At 42.7% G+C, this 21,163-nt stretch overlaps 1 protein-coding gene across 3 annotated transcripts; it reads right to left on the bottom strand.

Annotated features, from left to right (window-relative positions):
• Positions 1–219: 219 nt before the first annotated feature.
• On the bottom strand, positions 220–20,105 carry LOC115198333 (mitogen-activated protein kinase kinase kinase 14). Of its 3 annotated transcripts, none has more exons than XM_029760227.1 (16): positions 19,998–20,105; positions 7,381–7,647; positions 7,199–7,280; positions 6,784–7,018; positions 6,024–6,410; positions 5,780–5,914; positions 5,554–5,683; positions 3,916–4,044; positions 2,851–2,958; positions 2,556–2,716; positions 2,249–2,399; positions 1,757–2,089; positions 1,499–1,611; positions 1,187–1,328; positions 902–1,002; positions 220–742 (listed from the first exon to the last, which is right to left on the bottom strand). In XM_029760227.1, the coding sequence occupies exons 2-16, from the start codon at positions 7,637–7,639 to the stop codon at positions 578–580; spliced, it is 2,631 nt and encodes an 876-aa protein (XP_029616087.1). In that variant the 5' UTR covers positions 7,640–7,647; positions 19,998–20,105; the 3' UTR covers positions 220–577. The 3 variants fall into 3 exon arrangements, with proteins under 3 accessions (XP_029616087.1, XP_029616098.1, XP_029616091.1); XM_029760238.1 differs by having other exon boundaries at positions 7,381–7,644; XM_029760231.1 differs by lacking the exon at positions 19,998–20,105 and adding an exon at positions 10,682–11,456.
• Positions 20,106–21,163: the final 1,058 nt, after the last annotated feature.

Below are 21,163 nucleotides of genomic sequence, written 5' to 3'. Positions count from 1 at the left end.
CTTAAATTCTTGTTAATCTAACTGCACTGTACAATTTACAGTAGCTATTACAGTGAAAAAAATACCATTCTATTGTTTGAGGAGAGTGCACAACAACAAAAAACTTATCACGGCACTTGGTTTGATACATTCACCTCTGAAGGTAAATAATGTACTTACATTCAGTAATCTTGTTCTGATTTGTTATCCTGAGGGTCCCAGAGATACAATTTCGCATAGTTTTGTTTGATAAAATACATTCTTATAATCAAATATAGGAACTTGGTTCTAAAGGTTGAACCCCTGCTGTTAATATTCTCCTACATTAATTGAGAATTTCCACAAACTTCAAAGTGTTTCATTTCAAATGGTACCAAGAATATGCATATCCTTGCTTCAGGTCCTGAGCTACAGGCAGTTAGATTTGGGTATGTAATTTTAGGCGAAAATTGAAAAAAAAGGGTACGATCCTTACGAGGATTATACATAACACACAGTTTGATAAAAAGCAGGATTGACTGAGACAGGCCTACAAGAGTGAGTTCACAGTCCTGATGCTTGATAAGACTGCTACTGATGAGTGGGGGGAGTTGATGGCTCAGTTACGAGTCTCCAGCACCCCCTCCTTGACCCTCCATCTCCAGGCCTGGCAGTAGTCAGGAGCAGGGACACAGCGGAGCAGGAGGCCAGAGTCCTGCACCTCCTCATCATGGGCCACAGGCTCCCGCTCCTGAGTCTCCATGGTGAACACCCTCTCAGAGATCTAGGGGAGAGAGAGAGAGACACACAGGTGTAAGCTGGTGTAATGAAGGCCTGCGTGTAGTTGCCTGTGAAAAGGACAAGCGCATCAAAATGAAAATATGATTGTGCATGACTTGTCAGGGGAGGCATATTGAAAACTCAACCATGAGTCCTCACTCACCTGGTCGCTGATCCCCGTGGCGATGTGTCCCACCTTCACCCTGCGTTTCTCTCGGATCCGGATGCTTTGCCCATTTACGTCCGTGATGCAGACGTCAACTCCTGAGCCAATCACAGTGCAGAGAAACAGCCAACATGAGTGCACTGCACATGCTTTCTCAGCATGAGTGATATCTGTATGGGAATGAGGTCCTATCCAGTGGGAAACAATATGACATGATCCTCTTATCTAAACATCCTGACCTGTAGCACCTTCCAGGGTCAGCTAACCAGAGATGTCACTCACCCTCAAAGCATCGGGGTGGAGACAGGTGGCTTTGGTGAACCAGCCAGTCCATACTGAGAATCTGTCCGTCCGGTTGGCTGTTGTAGGAGAACACGCCAGAGCTGAGGTCATCACCTGGGCTGATGGACCAACGGCCAGAGTCCTATAGTTAGGGGAGGAGGAGGGAGACAGGGAAAAGAAAGGGAGAACCGTGAATGGGCTGATTAATGTGATCTGAGAGACCCAGATACCAACCCACAGAAACACATTACACTCTACAGCTGTTCATATTATCTAACATGTCAGGTATGGCAGGCTTGTATGGTGGGTTACCTTTCTGTCCCATAAGTCCCTGTTGGAGTAACAGTCACTGCTGCTCAGGCAGGACAGTAGCTGCTCCTGGGTTTCTGCTGAGTGCAGCTGAGACAGACTGGTCAGGTAGAACTCTGCAGACAAGCAGAAGAGGAGCGGTAAGAACAGAGGAGTTGACTTGAGTTGATATAGACACACAAAGATATACATCAAGTAAAATGAACTTAGACACACAGACTGTCAGACAGCAAACACACAGAATGTTGCAACAACCCTTACCTCTCTCCAGTTTGCGCAGTTCAAGCTCAGACACATTGGAGGTGACATCGGCCATCTTGGGATTTTGCCATTCATGGAGTTGTGTCAGTAGAGAGCGAGGTGAGTCTGGAGATGAGGCTGTCTCCTCAGTGTCTGCCTCACTGCCTTCCTCTTCCTCATCATTGTTCAGCTCCCTGCTCCCTGGGTTCATGGATTCCAGCCATAGCTCAGGACTCTCCTCAGAGCAGGTGTCTCTGCTGAAGGGAGGCAAAGGCTGGCTAGACTGGCTGGGGCTGTCATCTATCTGTAGGGGCTCCTTATAGGACCCTCTGATGGGGCTGCTGAGTCCTCCCACTAAAGACACACAGTAGGTTTGTTAGTCAGTTATAACATCTAAGGACTGATCTAAAGGCAGTAGGTTTGTTAGCCAGTATTCAAATGAACATGGTTAACAGCCACAGTTTTTAACATCTAAGAACTGATCTAAAAACAGTGGCGGTGCTACACCCTCACCTTCTCTCAGAGCTCTGGCTGCTCTTCCCTTGAGCTCCGAGGCGGAGGCCCTCTTGGTTGGCTCCTTCTGTAGTCCCACCTTTATGACATCAGCAGTGAAGGGACTGCAATCGGGCGGGATCTCCCTCAGAGGCGGTGGTTCATTGGCTATCTGTAACCGTAGCCACATGAACAATCAATCCACGACATGAAGATTCAATCCAATCGGAGGTCTAATATCGGCTACAATTTTCTTTTTAAACATCAAAAGCTACATATGTGTCACATGTCAAGTATGAAGACAGGGTGGTGTTGTGTTGAATGATACCTTGAAGTACAGTGGGCGGGAGTAGTATCGTGTCCAGGGCTGGCAGCCATTGAGCATGTGCAGTAACATGCAGCAGCTGCTCCACACGTCTGCTTTGGCTCCGCGGCGGGTTTCCCCTTTCACAATCTCCGGGGCCATGTGTGTCTCAGTCCCCTTCAGATCTGCTTCCACACACGTACACAGAGTTTATTATTTATTATTTACATTCAGACATGACAACCAGGTCAAACACTTTATTGTTTTTAGTGTATCCCTCTTTTTTGTCTAGTGGGGGTTTGAGTTCATATTTTGCTACCTCCTTGGGATGCACTTAGGCTCTGTCCACCAATGTCCATTCTCTCCGAGTGTCCAAAGTCACACAGAAAAGTGTCCCTCCCATCCTCTGACAGCAACACATTGTCCGCTGCAACACACACACACACACACACACACACACACACACACACACACACACACACACACACACACACACACACACACACACACACACACACACACACAAACAGGAAGGCATGTTATCTATGGCTATATACTGGATTTGGTTATTGTTGTTCTATAATCCTGGGATGAGACAGCCATATTTAGCAGCACTGTAGCTATGCAGACGGGTCAAGGTTCTGGTAACCAGGGGGACAAGAGAGTCAAATCCAAGTCATGTTGGCTATTAAGAAACAGCTGTTGGGGAAGGAATGAATCTGGGGCTTATAGCATAATAGACAGGCAGCAGGTGACTTGGCAAAATCTCCCTGTTGTATCTGTGCCTGTGGTGTGGCATATCTCACACCAGGTGGCGTCTGAGCACTGAGCCATGTGGTTCCAACTGTCTATCCTTTGCTCTGTCGCTCTCTCTCTTCCTCTAGTTCTCTCTCCCTCTCTCTGGCTGGCGAGCGCATGCGCCCTCTAAAGAGCAGCGGTGAGTCACGCTGTGGGAAATTCCCGGCTTGGCGCGTTCTCAGCCTGTGGTGCTCTGGTTTCACAACACAGGTGCGGGAGATCAAGACACGATCTGCGACTCTTGTGTTCCACATAACAACTGCAAAAACAGCCGAGAAAGAACTTACTCTCACCAAGGCGAAATAGGAATCAAAATAGGAATATCCTGAACGTCTGCTTCTTCTATTTCTCTTTACATGTGTCAACTGTCAAGACACAAGTCTTCTAACTACTGTTTTAATAGCTGCCATAATCAAACACTATAATCAAACACCATAATCAAAAACCATAATCAAACCTAGTTTGAAAAGGCCTAGTAAAAGTCAGTGTACGTGCCCAGGCATTCAGTTACCGTGGGTTTTATGAACCTTCTGCTGTAGTTTTGTTCATAAGTTAGCCATTTTCATTATCTCATGTCTCGGCCTACCCTTTATGTCCAGATGCAGGACTCGTCTCTTCAGCAGGTGTTCCAGCGCCTCCAGGACCTGACAGTGGTAGTGCAGGGCCAGGTCCTCAGGTAGCCGACCCCTCTCTTTAATAAGCTGACCCACAGAGCCTAGAAGCAGATAAGAGAGAAGAGGGCAGGAGGGGTCAGTGGGTGATGGAAAATCACCTCAAAATCATAGTGGTGAGCTGAGGCGTCCTTCGAGCAACTCTAACAGAGGCGTCTAGTAGTGATGCCCTGGTTGACTCATAACCCGGACGGGTTTAGGGTCATTAAATATTGTGTGGATGAAGGGCGGGTGGGTAGCGGGCGGGTTGAATAAAAAAAAACAATACCTTTAAAAAATCCATAAATGTATAATTCCTGCACAATTTATATCTATAGGCTACATTGAGGTTGTTCTTTAATTATTTTAGGCTACCTGGCATTAGTGCATAAACCTAGGAGTCTAACTGTACACGCGCCAAATAGCCTACATGACAATAACCACATGCTTTTTGAAACGGGCCAAAAAATGTACGTCAATCCACAGATTTTAATTCAACAAGAGAAAAGCTTTGAAATGTTGAAGAGAAAGGAGGGCCAGAAAAGTAATGCTGGGAAAATATTTGGTGAAGTGGTAAAAGTGTGATGATTGTGAGGAGCTATTCAAATTCAACAGTCACAAGACGGGGATTTCAAATCAGGAAGTTCATGGGAACTGTAGCCTATTGTTCAGATGGGTTTAATGTAAACTGAAATCTGGACACTGACTGTAGGTCTATAACCTCTCACATAGCCTTAATATTAACTCCTGCAAAATTAAGGATTTCTTGCAGTAAAATGATACACCAAATGTAGGCAAAATTCTGACTCAGGAACAGGAGTGGAGAAATATGATTTCTTTCTTTCAGCATCTTGAGAGAATGCAAATGCTCAGTTAGTACCTCTACAGATGGTATCTATCTTTATCAGCATCATAAAAGCTGATAGTATTTCAAGCACGTTAAATATGCATCCAAGCCAAACTGAAATCTTATCAGAAACATGTTGGGTCGTTTTCACAGCTTTCTATTTCCTTACAACCAGTCAAACTGATGTCATTTGGAAATTTAGCACAGAAAATCGTTCTCCTTTCATTATTTTTTGGTCCCTAAACCTTTTTGCTCCACGAAAGAAGATGACAGAGAAAAACTTTACCGATGTCAACTAGATTAAAGCATTCATTCTATTGATTTATGACAATCTGGTGAGCAGGGGTTAATTTAGTCTTTGAGGGCAACATATAATGACAGAAGAGAAGCTGCATGTATCTAGTTATAGACAAGTTGACTAACAAATAGTCTACCAAAATGTCGGAAATTATAAGCTGAAACATATCTAAAATCAGGAGAAAATCTGCACCCCTTGTCAAAAAATCATTCCACCGTCTTTGACTGTAGCCTACAGCATTTTTCTATATTATAGCGGGTTAGGGTCAGGTGCAGGCCTCTGATTGTCACTTTATCACATATAGTCTGGCGGTTGCGGATGGGTTATTAGCAATTGCGGGTGGGTGCGGGTGAACAAACAGCTGGCCAGCACATAACTAGCGTCTAGGTCACTGCCTGAGATCAAAGTACAGTATAGTGTATAGCTCACCAGCCTTGAGGTCCATGAAGAGGACGACGTAGGGCCCCTCTCTGATCACTCCGAAGAGTTCCACCACGCGAGGAGACTTCAGGGCACTCCACGTACCCACTTCCTCACTACTAAAACTCTTCAGGAGAATCTGGGAGGAAGGAGAGGGAGGAGAGACTTTAATAGTTACCAATAGAGAGAGACAACACACAGATAATGTATACACATAGTGTAAGTGCTGTTGTACCTTTTTGGCGCCAAATTTGAAGTGTGTTCTGTTGTCTTGCACACTGTGCACTTCCCCGTATGACCCTGTGTTGATAGACTTGCAGAGGCTGTAGTCCTTCCCCTCCTTGTACTCATGATTCACAGGCTGAATATTCTAATAGGAAATGAGAGATAACAATTGGCTGAGTTAATAAGGAAGAATCAGAAAAAGCCATAAGTAAACAACCACATTTATTGACAACTACTGCAGTCTGGAAAGTTACCACATTGAAGATCAGGCCCTCGTTGGTGTCAGTCTCTGAGACTTCTCCCTCCTTCTCCCTGACATCCCTTTCCACGTCTTTGCAGAAGTCTTTGCAGAAGGGACCTGCGTAGCATCGGTCCTCCTGACTGACACTGCCCCTGAGCCCTGCTAGGGCCAACGAACAGTTTCCCACACTGCTGAGAGGAGAGTCTGAGTCACTCTCCTGCCCATAGGTGGAGAGGTTGGAGGGGGGGCTAAACACCTGGGGGCCCCAGTAGAGGTGGGAATGGCTGGGGTCCCTGTTGCAGTCCTGGAGGGGGTAAGGGCGTCTTGTGTCATGCGCCTCTAAACTCGGGATACTGCTACTGTAGGAAGTGCTGATGTTACTTTGGTGCTCTGAAGCGTCCTGTTAAATGGGAAAAAGACAAACCAACCACCAGGTGATTAAAGGTGACTGTCTGCCAGGAAAGAGCTTTCACCTCCAGGTAATGATACTGACACAGACACCTATCTGTGTGGGTGAGGCTTCAAGACTGTGGACACCTGAAAGGAAGCTTTGTCAGACAGTCAAGAGTTCTCTGAATCACTTCCTCCCGGTTGGAAAGCTAATGTTTGTGCTAGGATGTTTGCTGATAGAAGCTCAAACACTATATGAGACTGTCTACGGTTCATACTACAGACTATGAATCACAAGAAAGGCACTTCAAGTTCAACTAGAGTTCAACGTCATCCATTTTGTGTCTGACGGTAGGATGTTACAGGGAGAGTGCTCATCTTACCTGGGTCTGGATCAGTTGAGGAGAACTGCCAGTCTGGGTCTCCTGCTCAGGGACACCAGAAGGTACTCTACGTCTCTGTCTCTGCTTCCCTGTCTCCCTCTGCTCCTCTTTCTTCTCCTTCCTCTTCTGTTTCTTCCTTGGCTTCTTCCTGGGTGAGCGGTGGGCCGGGGAGCCTGGTTTGTCCTGGTTGGAGGCTGCGTTGGAACACGCCACATTGTTGTGCTCTGATGAGTCCCTGTGGAAGACACAACAGCAATGCCTGTGTGAATACAGTACTGTCACGAAAACCGAAAATTGTAAGAAGACATTAGTGGTTTAACTAATGCTTTGTAGCTAAAGAAGAAACCCAAAGATTGAGAGAGTTGTAAGGTGAGATAATGATGGAGTGTGTACTAGGGGATAAGTGAGGTCATACCGGTTGATTAAGCAGTTGGGGGACGCGACAAAGGAGCGTTCGGAGCAGGAAGGGCTGAACTGCTGGGAGTCTTGGGTTTCACCTGGGGAAGCACAGACAGCAGGTGTTAGCTTGGTGCCATTCTCTCTCTCTCTGCAATTAACCCTATCAAAACTAGTATCACCCGTCCTTAGTATACTCACATTCAGCCTGGGCTATGAACGAGTTCTTCTGATAGTTCAGTGGACCTGCTTCACCCACTTGTTCTGCTGTGCCTATCGTTAGGACTTTAATTATTCTGGGTTTTAAACTAGGCATGAAGTCCCCTTTGCTCTCCTTCCCCTCCTCGTCACTCGTCCTGTCTTCTGGGCTGGGAAGGCTTGGGTAAGACCCCTTCAGCTCTATTTGGGGTGACCCTGAGAATGGTCTGGTCGAGTTAAAGATCCTTCGCCTCACCGCCATCTCACCTGCTGGAGAAGGAAACAGAAAATTATGTCAATTCAGAATAAAACATGGTTTAATCCTGTTTACTAACTTCGCTGTTGGTTGGACTATTCAAAACGGTCCGTCCTTGAACAGCTCAGTGTACAGCACTTAATTTGAAGCACATCTCCACAACAACCAACTTGAAGATCTAAGCGATCCTCACACCTGTCCATTAGCAGAGAGTGGAGCAGAGCTTGTGATTGCAGGGACATCGAGTGGGTAATCAAAAACCCCAGTATAGCTTATTCACTTCTGGAAAGAGCCTCCCTCATGTCAACTGAACTTTGCACCTGCTAAGAACGGAACAATGGCCGGCTTTGTGTGGCGGTGAAACAAGTCAATCTAGTAATTGTTTATCTCTGCCTTGTATTGCGCCTCGTTCCAAAGCAATTCTTTTTTTTGTGACCAATAAATTTGATTTGAAACATATCACTTTTTCAACATGGAGGAAGTGTATGCTTGATACAGAAACTTGATCGCAGCTCCTTCTCTGCTGAAACTTCATGTTTTGCGGTGAGCGACTGAGACAGGAAACTCGATCACGGCTTTGTTTTGACAGTTACAACTGTGTCGTTAACACCAGGAAGTAGTCGTGCTGTGAAGACTGCTACATGGCATGTTCAAGGAACAGGCCTGCCTCAGTTCCACAGAATAGAAGGAGTGTGTGTTGGAGGGCGCAATATATGTTGAGCAGCACAAAACAATGTTGCACAACACCTGCCAAGATTTACACCTTATCGTTGAGGACCTTAAGCCACGGTCAAGGTCCTAAACGATATCTTAACCGCCATCGATAAGAAACATTACTGTGCAGCCATATTCATTGACCTGGCCAAGGCTTTCGACTCTGTCAATCACCACATCCTCATCGGCAGACTCAACAGCCCTGGTTTCTCAAATGATTGCCTTGCCTGGTTCACCAACTACTTCTCTGATAGAGTTCAGTGTGTCAAATCGGAGGGCCTGTTGTCCGGACCTCTGGCAGTCTCTATGGGGGTGCCACAGGGTTCAATTCTTGGGCCGACTCTCTTCTCTGTATACATCAATGATGTCGCTCTTGCTTCTGGTGAGTCTCTGATCCACCTCTACGCAGACGACACCATTCTGTATACTTCTGGCCCTTCTTTGGACAATGTGTTAACAACCCTCCAGACGAGCTTCAATGCCATACAACTCTCCTTCCGTGGCCTCCAACTGCTCTTAAATACAAGTAAAACTAAATGCATGCTCTTCAACCGATCGCTGCCTGCACCTGCCCGCCCGTCCAGCATCACTACTCTGGATGGTTCTGACTTAGAATATGTGGACAACCACAAATACCTAGGTGTCTGGTTAGACTGTAAACTCTCCTTCCAGACTCATATCAAACATCTCCAACCCAAAGTTAAATCTAGAATTGGCTTTCTATTTCGCAACAAAGCATCCTTCACTCATGCTGCCAAACATACCCTCGTAAAACTGACCATCCTACCGATCCTCGACTTCGGTGATGTCATTCACAAAATAGCCTCCAATACCCTACTCAATAAACTGGATGCAGTCTATCACAGTGCCATCCATTTTGTCACCAAAGCCCCATATACTACCCACCACTGCGACCTGTACGCTCTGGTTGGCTGGCCCTCGCTTCATACTCGTCGCCAAACCCACTGGCTTCAGGTCATCTACAAGACCCTGCTAGGTAAAGTCCCCCTTTATCTCAGCTCGCTGGTCATTATAGAAGCACCCACCTGTAGCACGCGCTCCAGCAGGTATATCTCACTGTATATCTCACCCCCAAAGCCAATTCCTCCTTCGGCCGCCTCTCCTTCCAGTTCTCTGCTGCCAATGACTGGAACGAACTACAAAAATCTCTGAAACTGGAAACACTTATCTCCCTCACTAGCTTTAGGCATCAGCTGTCAGAGCAGCTCACAGATTACTGCACCTGTACATAGTCCATCTATAATTTAGCCCAAACAACTACCTCTTCCCCTACTGTATTTATTTATTTATTTATTTTGCTCCTTTGCACCCCATTATTTCTATTTCTACTTTGCACTTTATTCCACTGCAAATCTACCATTCCAGTGTTTTACTTGCTATATTGTATGTACTTCGCCACCATGGCCTTTTTTTTGCCTTTACCTCCCTTATCTCACCTCATTTGCTCACATTGTATATAGACTTATTTTTCTACTGTATTATTGACTGTATGTTTGTATTACTCCATGTGTAACTCTGTGTTGTTGTATGTGTCAAACTGCTTTGCTTTATCTTGGCCAGGTCGCAATTGTAAATGAGAACTTGTTCTCAACTTGCCTATCTGGTTAAATAAAGGTAAATAAATAAAGGTAAGATAAAAAAATGTAAAGTTGAAACTCTGACAGCCTGTATGCAAAATCAAATACACATGCAAACTGCTGGGATAAGATGCAATGAGCTAGACTGGTCAAACATGGCATAATTTATGTTTGTACAACAACAGTATATAGGTGTATGCTGTATTCCTGTATTTATTGTCAGTTAACAAGCATCAAGCATGGAGTATGTCTTTCACTCCTCTGATCTGAGCATGTTTAATTCAGTAGAGAAATGCCAGAGAGGCTTTGGACCCCCCACACACACACTTTTGTACACTGCTACTACTTGCTGTTTGTTTGTTATCTATGGATAGTCACTTCGCCCCCACCTACATGTACAGATTACCTCAACTAGCCTGTACCCCCGCACACTGACTCGGTAGCGGTGCCCCCTGTATATAGCCTCGTTACTGTTATTCTTATTCTCCACTTTCCTGTCTATCTCTCTGTTCCCTCCTCCACACACGTTGTCTAACCCAGACTCTGACCAGGCACACCAGCTTTCTCATTCACTGATCATCACTTCCTGCTAAAGCGAGAGATCCGCACACGTACCCCTCCTCCAAAACACAGCACCACACCCCAACTGAAATCAAGTGGGACGGTAGTAAGAACAGGCCCTTTGACAAAGAACTGGACGGAAAAATAGACATTGAGGAAGGAAACATAGACCTACCGACAGAGGCAGGTCTGAATTGCAGGTCTGCAGTCTCTTCTGATTATCCGTTTTTCACTAAACTAAACTGAAGTCAAATATTCTGCTAGTATATACCCCTATCCTTACAAATGATAACTCACTCTCTGTAATATAGGTCTCGTTCAACTCTCTCTATCTCTCTTCTCTCTCTACTTCACTCTGTAATCTTGCTGTGTATCTCGGTTGCTTGGTGTCGCTTGATCCCACTGGCCCACTGCCAACCTGGGTAGGAGCTGTGATTGGTTGATGGTGATTTACGGGAAATCCATCTCACTCCCCCCCCCCCCTTCCCTGCTGGCTTGCTCTTTCTGCACTTTCTCTTTCTCTCGCTCATGCTCAGTGTCTTTCTGTCCCATTTTCACTCCCTAAATAATGGGAAAATTAGAGCACATTATTAAAAAGCGCACTCAACAGTGTCCAAATCTAACCCGTCTAACTCTTCAAATGTTCATTTGGGACCAAAACAACAAACCCTGAAGATCTAATTCCCCAAAGTAAGGGGCCATGTCTTAGTTATGTACTAGACTATGTTATACTCTTTGGCCACACTTTAAGCCTCTCATTGTGATGCGTTGGGGCTGCAGAAAGGGGTCAGGGTTCAGGGTTAAGCTCTTAAAACACACTCAGGGTCAAATACCAAGCAAACGATGATACATGAATAAGCCACTTGATTCCATCCGGCCAGAGTAGTCGCATCAATCATGTCAACAGGAACACCATGGTTCTGTTCTACATATAACCAAAGTTATGTGCTCCCATAAATCAGTGATGCTGCTATCAATCCCCTCTGTCTGTATAATCTATAATCTATGATTTTTAGTTATGGTGCGTTGAACTCCCAACCTTTAGCCCCTGCTGTTTTCCCTTCTTATTATAATCATTTTAATAAATAAAACATCAGAATGACCCATGAGGATTACATGTGAGAATTGTGAGGTTTTAACTTATAGCAGGGATAAGGTCGGCCTCCTTTTTGAGTTTGGGAAAATCTCAGTTCCTTTTTTTGGTTTCCTCTTTTTTTGAGAGAGGAACAACAAATTACTCAGAACAGAGCCACTAAAGGGCAATGAAACTCAGGGACCACATTTGTACATGTCAAACAGCCAACTGTTGTATCAAATCATAGGAGTGAGTGACAGCTTAAAGCAAGTAGCCTACAGTATATTAATTTATCATCACCCTTGACTCTTGCTTTATTTGACCTTGAGTAATATGAAATATTTTACTTGTGATCGCTTAAACAGAGTGAATGTTATCATTTTCTATCCTGGGATTAGCCTACATCCTCTGGCCTTGATGGATCACTCACAAGTAATTTGCCCTCTTAAAAAACTCTTGAAGAGGTTAAACTATGAAAACTACAGGCTAATGATAGGTTGTAGAGCTGCACTCCACAGCCCAGAAAACCACTCTGACCATGGGGACCAGTCATTGTGATATATAAAGTTAGTCCTCCCCTAGCTGTACTCAGCATTTGGTAAACTGTGTGCAGATTCAGTTTGTTATTTCTCCATGTTGTGTTATTACAGCAATGTAACAATTTTGTTATAACAATGTAGGCCCCGGCCTAACTGTCAATGTGACAATGTAATTGTGCTTAAGGGACCTGTCGACTCCCTATCGAAAACACATGCATGAAAAACATGAGCATGATACTCAGTGAGCAGAGGGGTGGGGGACAGTTGGAATCTTGGTGGAGGAGTGAGAGAATGTGGGGGCAGAAAGGACAGAAACGGGAGGAGGGGTGGAAAGGGGATCCAAAAATGGCAGCTAGATTCTGGGGGAGTGAATGTAGACTGTAGAGGATACAACAAAGAAAGGAACAAATAGAGGAACGGCTGCAGATGGAACTGCTGAAAAGATTCAGGAAGGATACACACAGACACACAATGACCACTGACTCATATACGCCCACTCAGATTAGCAGAATACCAGAGGCTTGAGTAAGGACAGCCGAGGTCTCCATCTTCTGCAGGACCTGGATAATTTAACACACCAGTATGCCTCCGCCATCCCTGGATACCTACCAGTAGTTCTGGGCCCCCCAGTCCCTCACAGAGCACTGTTACGAGGCATTCATTCAGTGACTAGCAAGCAACTCATGGGAATAAAAAATGAATGTCTCAATGAGTGAATGACGCAGGGTATCAGAGGGGGTGAAGGCCTCTGTGCATAGCAACACATCCTTCACACGCCAGAAAGACAACAGCTATTTACTCTGGGGTTAAAAATGCATCATGGACATAGAGAAGGACATTGCTTCTCTTAGTCATTTCATCAGGTTCGCGTCTGGTCCCTGAGTTGAAGACTTTAGCCCAGTGGTGTAGTGGGGGCTATACGCTGTATACCCACTATTCTTTTCAGTGGGCATACTCACTTTTTAATCGTCACTGATGCTGTTCTCTGTTTTGTTCTACGACCCCCACAAGTGTCACAGGACTCGTCTGAAGGTAACCAGGTATCAGTTTAAAAAATGAATGGGTTAAATATGTGTTAAAAATATATACAAAAATTAGAAATCTGAGCTTTCTTATATCTCATAGATATAAGACAGACACTTCAAAATCTTATTCCTTCGGATACATTTTTTGACTGTTTTGCCATTTATGAATGTGTCATTTAATGTGTTTCTATGGGCAAATTCTATATTTTATCAAACAATTTGTAAATATATATATTTTTATACCTACAGGGTCCTTAAATTCTAAATCAAATAGCTAAATGATCCATGGTATGACCATCTTAAAACAATTCCATATGTTAGTCAAGTATAACCCCCCCATACCGACTTTGTGCCATACCGTAATACTGGCACTAAAACACACAAGGGGCGCTATTTTCAATCAGAAGGTTATCAATGCTAACAAGTACATGTAAAATCCCATAGCAAATGCTAGCTAATGCTAACATGCAAACCTTTTACATAAACTATTTGGAGTACAGACATCCCAGCTCATACAAGTAACTCAAAAATGCTACTCAAACAAATATTAGACAGCAAGCCTCTTGATCCAGGAGGGGATTCACTTCAGTTACCAAGATGAGCTTGATTGCAAAATGCTAACCACTTAAGCTTATTACAAGCTCTACGCAGACGTACGATTCGGAGTGTTGCAATGTAATTTTTCATAACAAAAGGGGCATCTCTTTGTAATAGGCTCTGGCATTTTACTTACTTTTTTACTACCTGAAAATTAAGACACGCTGTATCCTTCCTTCCACAGTAGGGGCAGTGTTGTCACTTGGCTCCATGATCTGATCTATAGGCTATATCAACTATTCATCAAAGCAGGGATGGGCATGAGTAATCGAGTACCCAAACGTTAAAGCTCGTTCTTTAACCAGAGATCACAGTTACATTTTGTCCCAATTGTTTTATTTATTTTGTCTTGAAGACAATGTTAATTTGCTTTGCCTCTAGTGTTCCATTTGTACATGTGCATTTGTGAAGCTGGTTGTACAAATGTGCATTTGTGACTACCGCATGAAGCTGGTTGAGAGAACGCCAAGTGTGTGTAAAGCTCTCACTAAGGCAAAGGGTGGCTACTTTGAAGAATCTCAAATATAAAATATATTTTGATTTGTTTAACCTTTTTTTTGGTTACTACATGATTGATTCCATATGTGTTATTTCATAGCTTTGATGTCTTCACTACAATGTAGAAAATAGTAAAAAATTAAGAAAAACCCTGGAATGAGTAGGTGAGTCTAAACTTTTGATTGGTACTATATATGGGGCAATTTAGCAATTAGGATTTCTTATCTTTAATGGTTATGATAAATTAGGCATGTTGACACAGGCCTATAGATAAATAAGCACACATTTCTTTCCAGCGCAGGCATTGTGTAAAAAAAACTGAGTACCCAAAAATGTCAAATGCCATCCCCACATTAAAGTAACCTATTTTGCATTGATAACCAAATATAATCTCAGCGACTGTTCAAACAGTAAATAAACCAAACAACAAGAATCAACCCAAAAAAGGTATTTAGTTTAAAGGTAATAACTACAGTAATAACTAGTTATTATTATGAAATGGTAGAACCTGCTGTAGTCAACTAGCTAGCCATGTGCTTTTTTTCCTCCTGTGACCAAAACATGATGACATTCTATTTTTAGCTGATATGGGAATGTATTTATTTATTTCACCTTTATTTAACCAGGTAGGCCAGTTGAGAAGAATTTCTCATTTACAACTGCGACCTGGCCAAGATAGAGCAAAGCAGTGTGACAAAAACAACAACACAGAGTTACACACAAACAAACGTACAGTCAATAACACAATAGAAAAATCTATGTACAGTGTGTGCAAATGTAGAAGAGTAAGGGAGGTAAGGCAATAAATAGGCCATAGAGGCGAAATAATTACAATTTAGCATTAACACTGGAGTGATAAATGTGCAGATGATGATGTTGTTCAAGTAGAGATACTGGTGTGCAAAAGAGCAAGAGGGTAAGTAATAATATGGGAATAAATACACAAGAAGCATATCAAACTGGGATCATGTTTTAGGTTACACCGGCATGTAGAAGAATATTTTCCATATTTTTTTCATTATAAATCTGATTATTTCACAAAGGCTAGCTAGCTTGTTATGTTTTTAGCCAGGCTGGTCTAAAAGCACGTTTCGACTGTTTCTACAGTTTTGTTTGGATACTGCAGTTTAACTGATGCCTGGCCCAGAAAGAGAATTCCCATATTGATGGCCACATACATAAATCAGATTAGAAAATTCCTAATAAGACACTTTTGTCATCACCTTTGTGCACAAAGCATGAATTGAATTATTCAAATAATTGTCGTTGAGGCAGATTTTTTTCCCATCACTTACAGCCGAAGATATTAAAATGTTATATTCATCCAATGTCTGCCATGTTTTTGGATGACGTCGTCGCTGCTCCCTGTGCGCTAGCGCGCATGTGTTGTTGGCCGTATAAACAGGATGCAACCCAGATATACACGGTCCATGAATCGGCGTATGTGAACGTGAGTAGATCTACCTAGAAAATAACGGGTGGACATCTTGGATGCAGTCTCCAGTTCTTATTATACCTCAGTGGCTGCAGGCTTGCTACTACTAGCAAGTAGGGGGCGGCAGGTAACCTGGTGGTTAGAGCGTTGGACTAGTAACCGAAAAGTTGCAAGATCAAATCCCCGAGCTGACAAGGTAGAAATCTGTCGTTGTGCCCCTGAACAAGACACTTAACCTACTGTTCCTAGGTCGTCATTGAAAATAAGAATTTGCTCTTACCTGACTTGCCAAGTTCAATAAAGGTAAAACAAAAAAACTAGCAAGGAAAGTCGATTCTTCCTTGTTTTCACAAAATGAAAAACGTTGCTATCGCAATGTGAATGGGAATGGGCCCGGCAAGGATATCATGTTAACAAAAAGGTTTTCGCTACTCCAAAAATCCCACTCCACCCACGTGCACACACGCACGAAGATCAATGGAGTGAAACTTGATAGATACCTAGCTACTATGTCAGCAATCCACATGCCCAACTGCAGAGCATTTAACACATTTTAGACAGTTAACTTAATAGTTATATCTAGCTGCAAACATTTAGTTGTGAATTCAATACTGTAACTATGCTATGGTGTTTGCTGCACAACAGTGAGTGACTCAAAAGGCTTTGGTCTCTTGTCTTTGTGTGCTTGTAATAACAACATGTGACTGGGTACTACCAGTAAGCTTCATAATGTGAGAAGTGAAATGAAGAACCTGCACTTGCACAGGTACTGTGTGTGCTTCTACAGACAACTGGTAGAGGGTTGATGAGCCAATTAGTTTATCAAATTCAGCAGCTTGTCCAAAAATACCCTGCTAGACTCAATTAAACTGCTAGCATGAAAAACCCATGTTTTGAGGGAGCGTGCAATTCTGACTGCAGCACTGTCAACCAGAGCTGTTGCCAGAGAATTGAATGTTCATTTCTCTACCATAAGCTGCCTTCAACATAATTTTAGAGAATTTGGCAGTACGTCCAACCGGCCTCATAACCACAGACCACGTGTATGGCGTTGTGTGGACGAGCAGTTTGCTGATGTCAATGTTGTGAACAGATTGACAAATGGTGGCGGTGGGGTTATGCTATGGGCAGGCATAAACTACGGGCAATGAATACAATTGCATTTTATCTATGGCAATTTGAATGCACAGAGATACCGTGACGAGGTCCTTAGGGCCATTGTTGTGCCATTCATTCGCCGCCATCACCTTATGTTTCAGCATGATAATGCACGGCCCAATGTCACAAGGATCTGTACACAATTCCTGGAAGCTGAAAATGTCCCAGTTCTTCCATGGCCTGCATACTCACCAGACATGTCACCCATTGAGCATGTGCAGGATGCTCTGAATCGATGTGTACGACAGTGTGTTCCAGTTCCGAACAGTATCCAGCAACTTCGCACAGCCATTGAAGAGGAGTGGGACAACATTCCACAGCCTACAATCAGCAACCTGATCAACTCTACGTGAAGGAGATGTGTCGTGCTGCATGAGGCAAATGGTGGGCACACCAGACACTGACTCTTTTTCTGTTCCAAACCCCTACTTGTGACCAACAGATGCATATCTGTATTCCCAGTCATGTGAAATCCATAGATTAGTGATTAAGGAATTTATTTCAATTGACTATTTCCTTATATAAACTGTAACTGAGTAAAATCTTTGAAATTGTTGCATGTTGCGTTTATATTTTTGTTCAGTATACAATTCCGATGCTGTGTTTTAAAGTAAAAAAGAAATCAACAATCATGACTTTCCAACCGGTTTCGAAACATATGTTGATATTAGAGGTCGACCGATTAATCGGAATGGCCGATTAATTAGGGCCGATTTCAAGTTTTCATAACAATCGGTAATCTGTATTTTGGACACCGATTTGCGGATTATTTTTTTATTTTTTTACACCTTTATTTAACTAGGCAAGTCAGATTAAGAACACATTCTTATTTTCAATGACGGCCTAGGAACGGGGGTTAACTGCCTTGTTCAGGGGGGATTCGGGGATTCGTTTTTGCAACCTTCCTGTTACTAGTCCAACGCTCTAACCACCTGCCTTACATTGCACTCCACAAGGAGCCTGCATGGCAGGCTGACTACCTGTTACACGAGGGCAGCAAGAAGCCAAGGTAAGTTGCTAGCTAGCATTAAACTTATATTATAAAAAACTATCAATCTTAACATAATCACTAGTTAACTACACATGGTTGATGATATTACTAGTTTATCTAACGTGTCCTGCGTTGCATATAATCGATGCAGTGCCTGTTAATTTATCATTGAATCACAGCCTACTTCGCCAAACGGGTGTTGATTTAAGAAGCGCATTTGCGAAAAAAGCACTGTCGTTGCACCAATGTACCTAACCATAAACATGAATGCCTTTCTTGAAAATCAATAAACAACTATATATTTTTAAACCTGCATATTTAGTTAATATTACCTGCTAACATGAAATTGTGTCACATCTCTAGCGTTCATTGCACGCAGAGTCAGGGTATATGCAACAGTTTGGGCCGCCTGGCTCGTTGCGAACTAATTTGCCAGAATGTTACGTAATTATGACATAACATTGAAGGTTGGGCAATGTAACAGGAATATTTAGACTTAGGGATGCCACCCGTTAGATAAAATACGTAACGGTTCCGTATTTCACTGACAAGAAAAACGTTTTGTTTTCGAGATGATAGTTTCCGGATTCAACCATATTAATGACCTAAGGCTTGTGTTTCTGTGTGTTATTATGGTATAATTAAGTCTATGATTTGATAGAGCAGTCTGACTGAGCGATGGTAGGCAGCAGCAGGCTCGTAAGCATTCATTCAAAACAGCACTTTCGTGCGTTTTGCCAGCAGCCCATCGCAATGCATTGCGCTGTTTATGACTTCAAGCCTATCAACTTCCAAGATTAGGCTGGTGTAACCGATGTGAAATGGCTAGCTAGTTAGCCGGGTGCGCGCTAATAGCGTTTCAAACGTCACTCGCTCTGAGACTTGGAGTAGTTGTTCCCTTTGCTCTACATGGGTAACGCTGCTTCGAGGGTGGCTGTTGTCGATGTGTTCCTGGTTCAAGCCCAGGTAGGAGCGAGGAGAGGGACGGAAGCTATTACACTGGCAATACTAAAGTGCCTATAAGAACATCCAATAGTCAAACGTATATGAAATACAAATCATATAGAGAGAAATAGTCCTATAATTCCAATAACTACAACCTAAAACTTCTTACCTGGGAATATTGAAGACTCATGTTAAAAGGAACCACCAGCTTTCATATGTTCCCATGTTTTGAGCAAGGCACTTAAACATTAGCTTTCTTACATGGCACATATTGCACTTTTACTTTCTTCTCCAACACTTTGTTTTTGCATTATTTAAACCAAATTGAACATGTTTCATTATTTATTTGAGGCTAAATTGATTTTATTTATGTATTATATTAAGTTAAAATAAGTGTTCATTCAGTATTGTTGTAATTGTCATTATTACAAATAAATAAATACAAAAAAATTGGCCGATTAAGCGGCATCGGCTTTTTTTGGGGTCCTCCAATAATCGGTATTGGCGTTGAAAAATCATAATCGGTCGACCTCTAGTTGATATGCCCCTTATCTTTTATATCAGCGTGAAAGAATCCTTCAAATAAAAAAAATACATTTACTGTAGAGTTTTGCACAGCTGTGCGTGCCTCCAGTTGAGGAACTACACTTCCTCCCCAGTTACAACTACACACAGGTGTTCGGAGCCATTAGATAGCTAATTAGAACAGGTGGCCACCTATGTCTTCAATAAAAAAGCGATGTATATTGGAGATCTATTTGGATGTGTGGGAACACTAACCCTATAAAGGTGTGTAGTAATTTAACCTTTTTTTAATGAAAATGATTTCTCTCTGATCTGGAAGATACGTTCCTTGTGTTTCCAAAAAACGTTCCGCAAGCGCGGCTCTTAACAAAACAACCGGGTCAGAAGATACTATAGTCAACAGGCCGTGTACTGTAATATCTGGCAATATCTACTGTAATAGCCTATGTGGCAACTTCGTGCATAACATCTACCTGGGTCATTTGTTATCTTAAATGTAACAACTAAGAAGTTCTTAAGTAATGAAAGTTTTGTCGTTTCATAAAAAATGTCATTATGCTATGGTCGAGAAAATGTTGACGCGACTTCACTTCCCCTCCTTTTCCCCCGCCATTTCAAATGTACTTCAACCCATTTGCTAAGAAAGTTATTCATCTTGTGGGCATATTCAATTCTTATATCTTTATAGTTGATAATGACTTACCTTTGTTCAAGTCTGTTGTTTTTACAATGATAAAAGGCGTCGGCTGTTTTCAGGATCTACACAGCTCGCTAAAAATGTCCAACGTTGAAAATGATGATTGCGTCACCGGAGGGGTGTGGATATGAAAATCGAAAGTACATGATCTTTTTCGAAGTTAGGATTGAATGGAGGAAGTGTGTGGTTCTTGTGTACAATTAGTAAACATCAAGGCTGCGTTTAAACAGGCAGTCCATTTCTGATCTGTTTTCCACTCATTTGTATTTTCTCACCAATCACATCTTTTTACATCAGATTTTTTCAGAGGCGATCAGATTGAAAAAATCTGAATTGGGCTGCCTGTCTAAACGCAGTCTAAATGTTTTCACAATGTAGGCACAACTTTTCACAACGAAGTTATATCGAACTTGGAAGCTATGGATATTGAGGATCCATAGCGACCACTAGCGGCTGCCCAGCCTAATCCAAGCGCTAGCGGAGGTTTCTCTGACAAGGCATGCTCGGTGGCACCCAAGTATGAGAAAGTGTGCATGAAGCGAAGGGCAAGCAGCGGTGCGTGGGTAAAATCACTGGGGAAGCCAAGTCAGGAAAAAATAGCCATTTTACAACCTATGTGCTGTGATAATTGCGTTTGCTGTATAATATCCTGTTAGTTCATATGCTATGGTCCCCCAACTGGCGGTCCATTTTTATTTGCCCCCCCACCCAAGTTTTCTGAGCAAAAAATAAATAAATATACAGTCCCAGTCAAAAGTTTGGACACACCTACTCATTTAAGGGGTTTCCTTTATTATTTTTTTTACTATTTTCTACATTGTAGAATAATAGTGAAGACATCAAAACTATGAAATAACACATATGGAATCATGAAGTAACCAAAAAAGTATTAAACAAATCAAAATATATTTGAGATTCTTCAAAGTAGCCACCCTTTGCCTTGATGACAGCTTTGCACACTCTTGGCATTCTCTCAACCAGCTTCATGAGGTAGTCACCTGGAATGCATTTCAATTAACAGGTGTGCCTTGTTAAAAGTAAAAAATGTGTGGAATTCCTTTCCTTGATGCATTTGAGCCAATCCGTTGTGTTGTGACAAGATAGGGGTGATATACAAAAGATAACCTTATTTGGTAAAATACCATGTCCATATTATGGCAAGAACAGCTCAA

This window comes from Salmo trutta, chromosome 1 (assembly GCF_901001165.1).
Source record: "Salmo trutta chromosome 1, fSalTru1.1, whole genome shotgun sequence".
In the NCBI taxonomy this organism is placed as follows: Eukaryota; Metazoa; Chordata; class Actinopteri; order Salmoniformes; family Salmonidae; genus Salmo; species Salmo trutta.
Note: the sequence above shows the minus strand (reverse complement) of the source record. Positions and strands in the feature narration are given on the sequence as shown.

Bases quoted from the DNA above. Each gene is read 5' to 3' on its own strand.
- LOC115198333 (XM_029760227.1), bottom strand. From the start codon at position 7,639: ATGGCGGTGAGGCGAAGGATCTTTAACTCGACCAGACCATTCTCAGGG. The intron at 7,019-7,198 runs GTATGACCTCAC...TGTCTTCCACAG, and splicing joins CCCAACTGCTTAATCAACCG to GGACTCATCAGAGCACAACA. The intron at 1,329-1,498 runs GTAACCCACCAT...CCCTAACTATAG, and splicing joins GGGACTTATGGGACAGAAAG to GACTCTGGCCGTTGGTCCAT.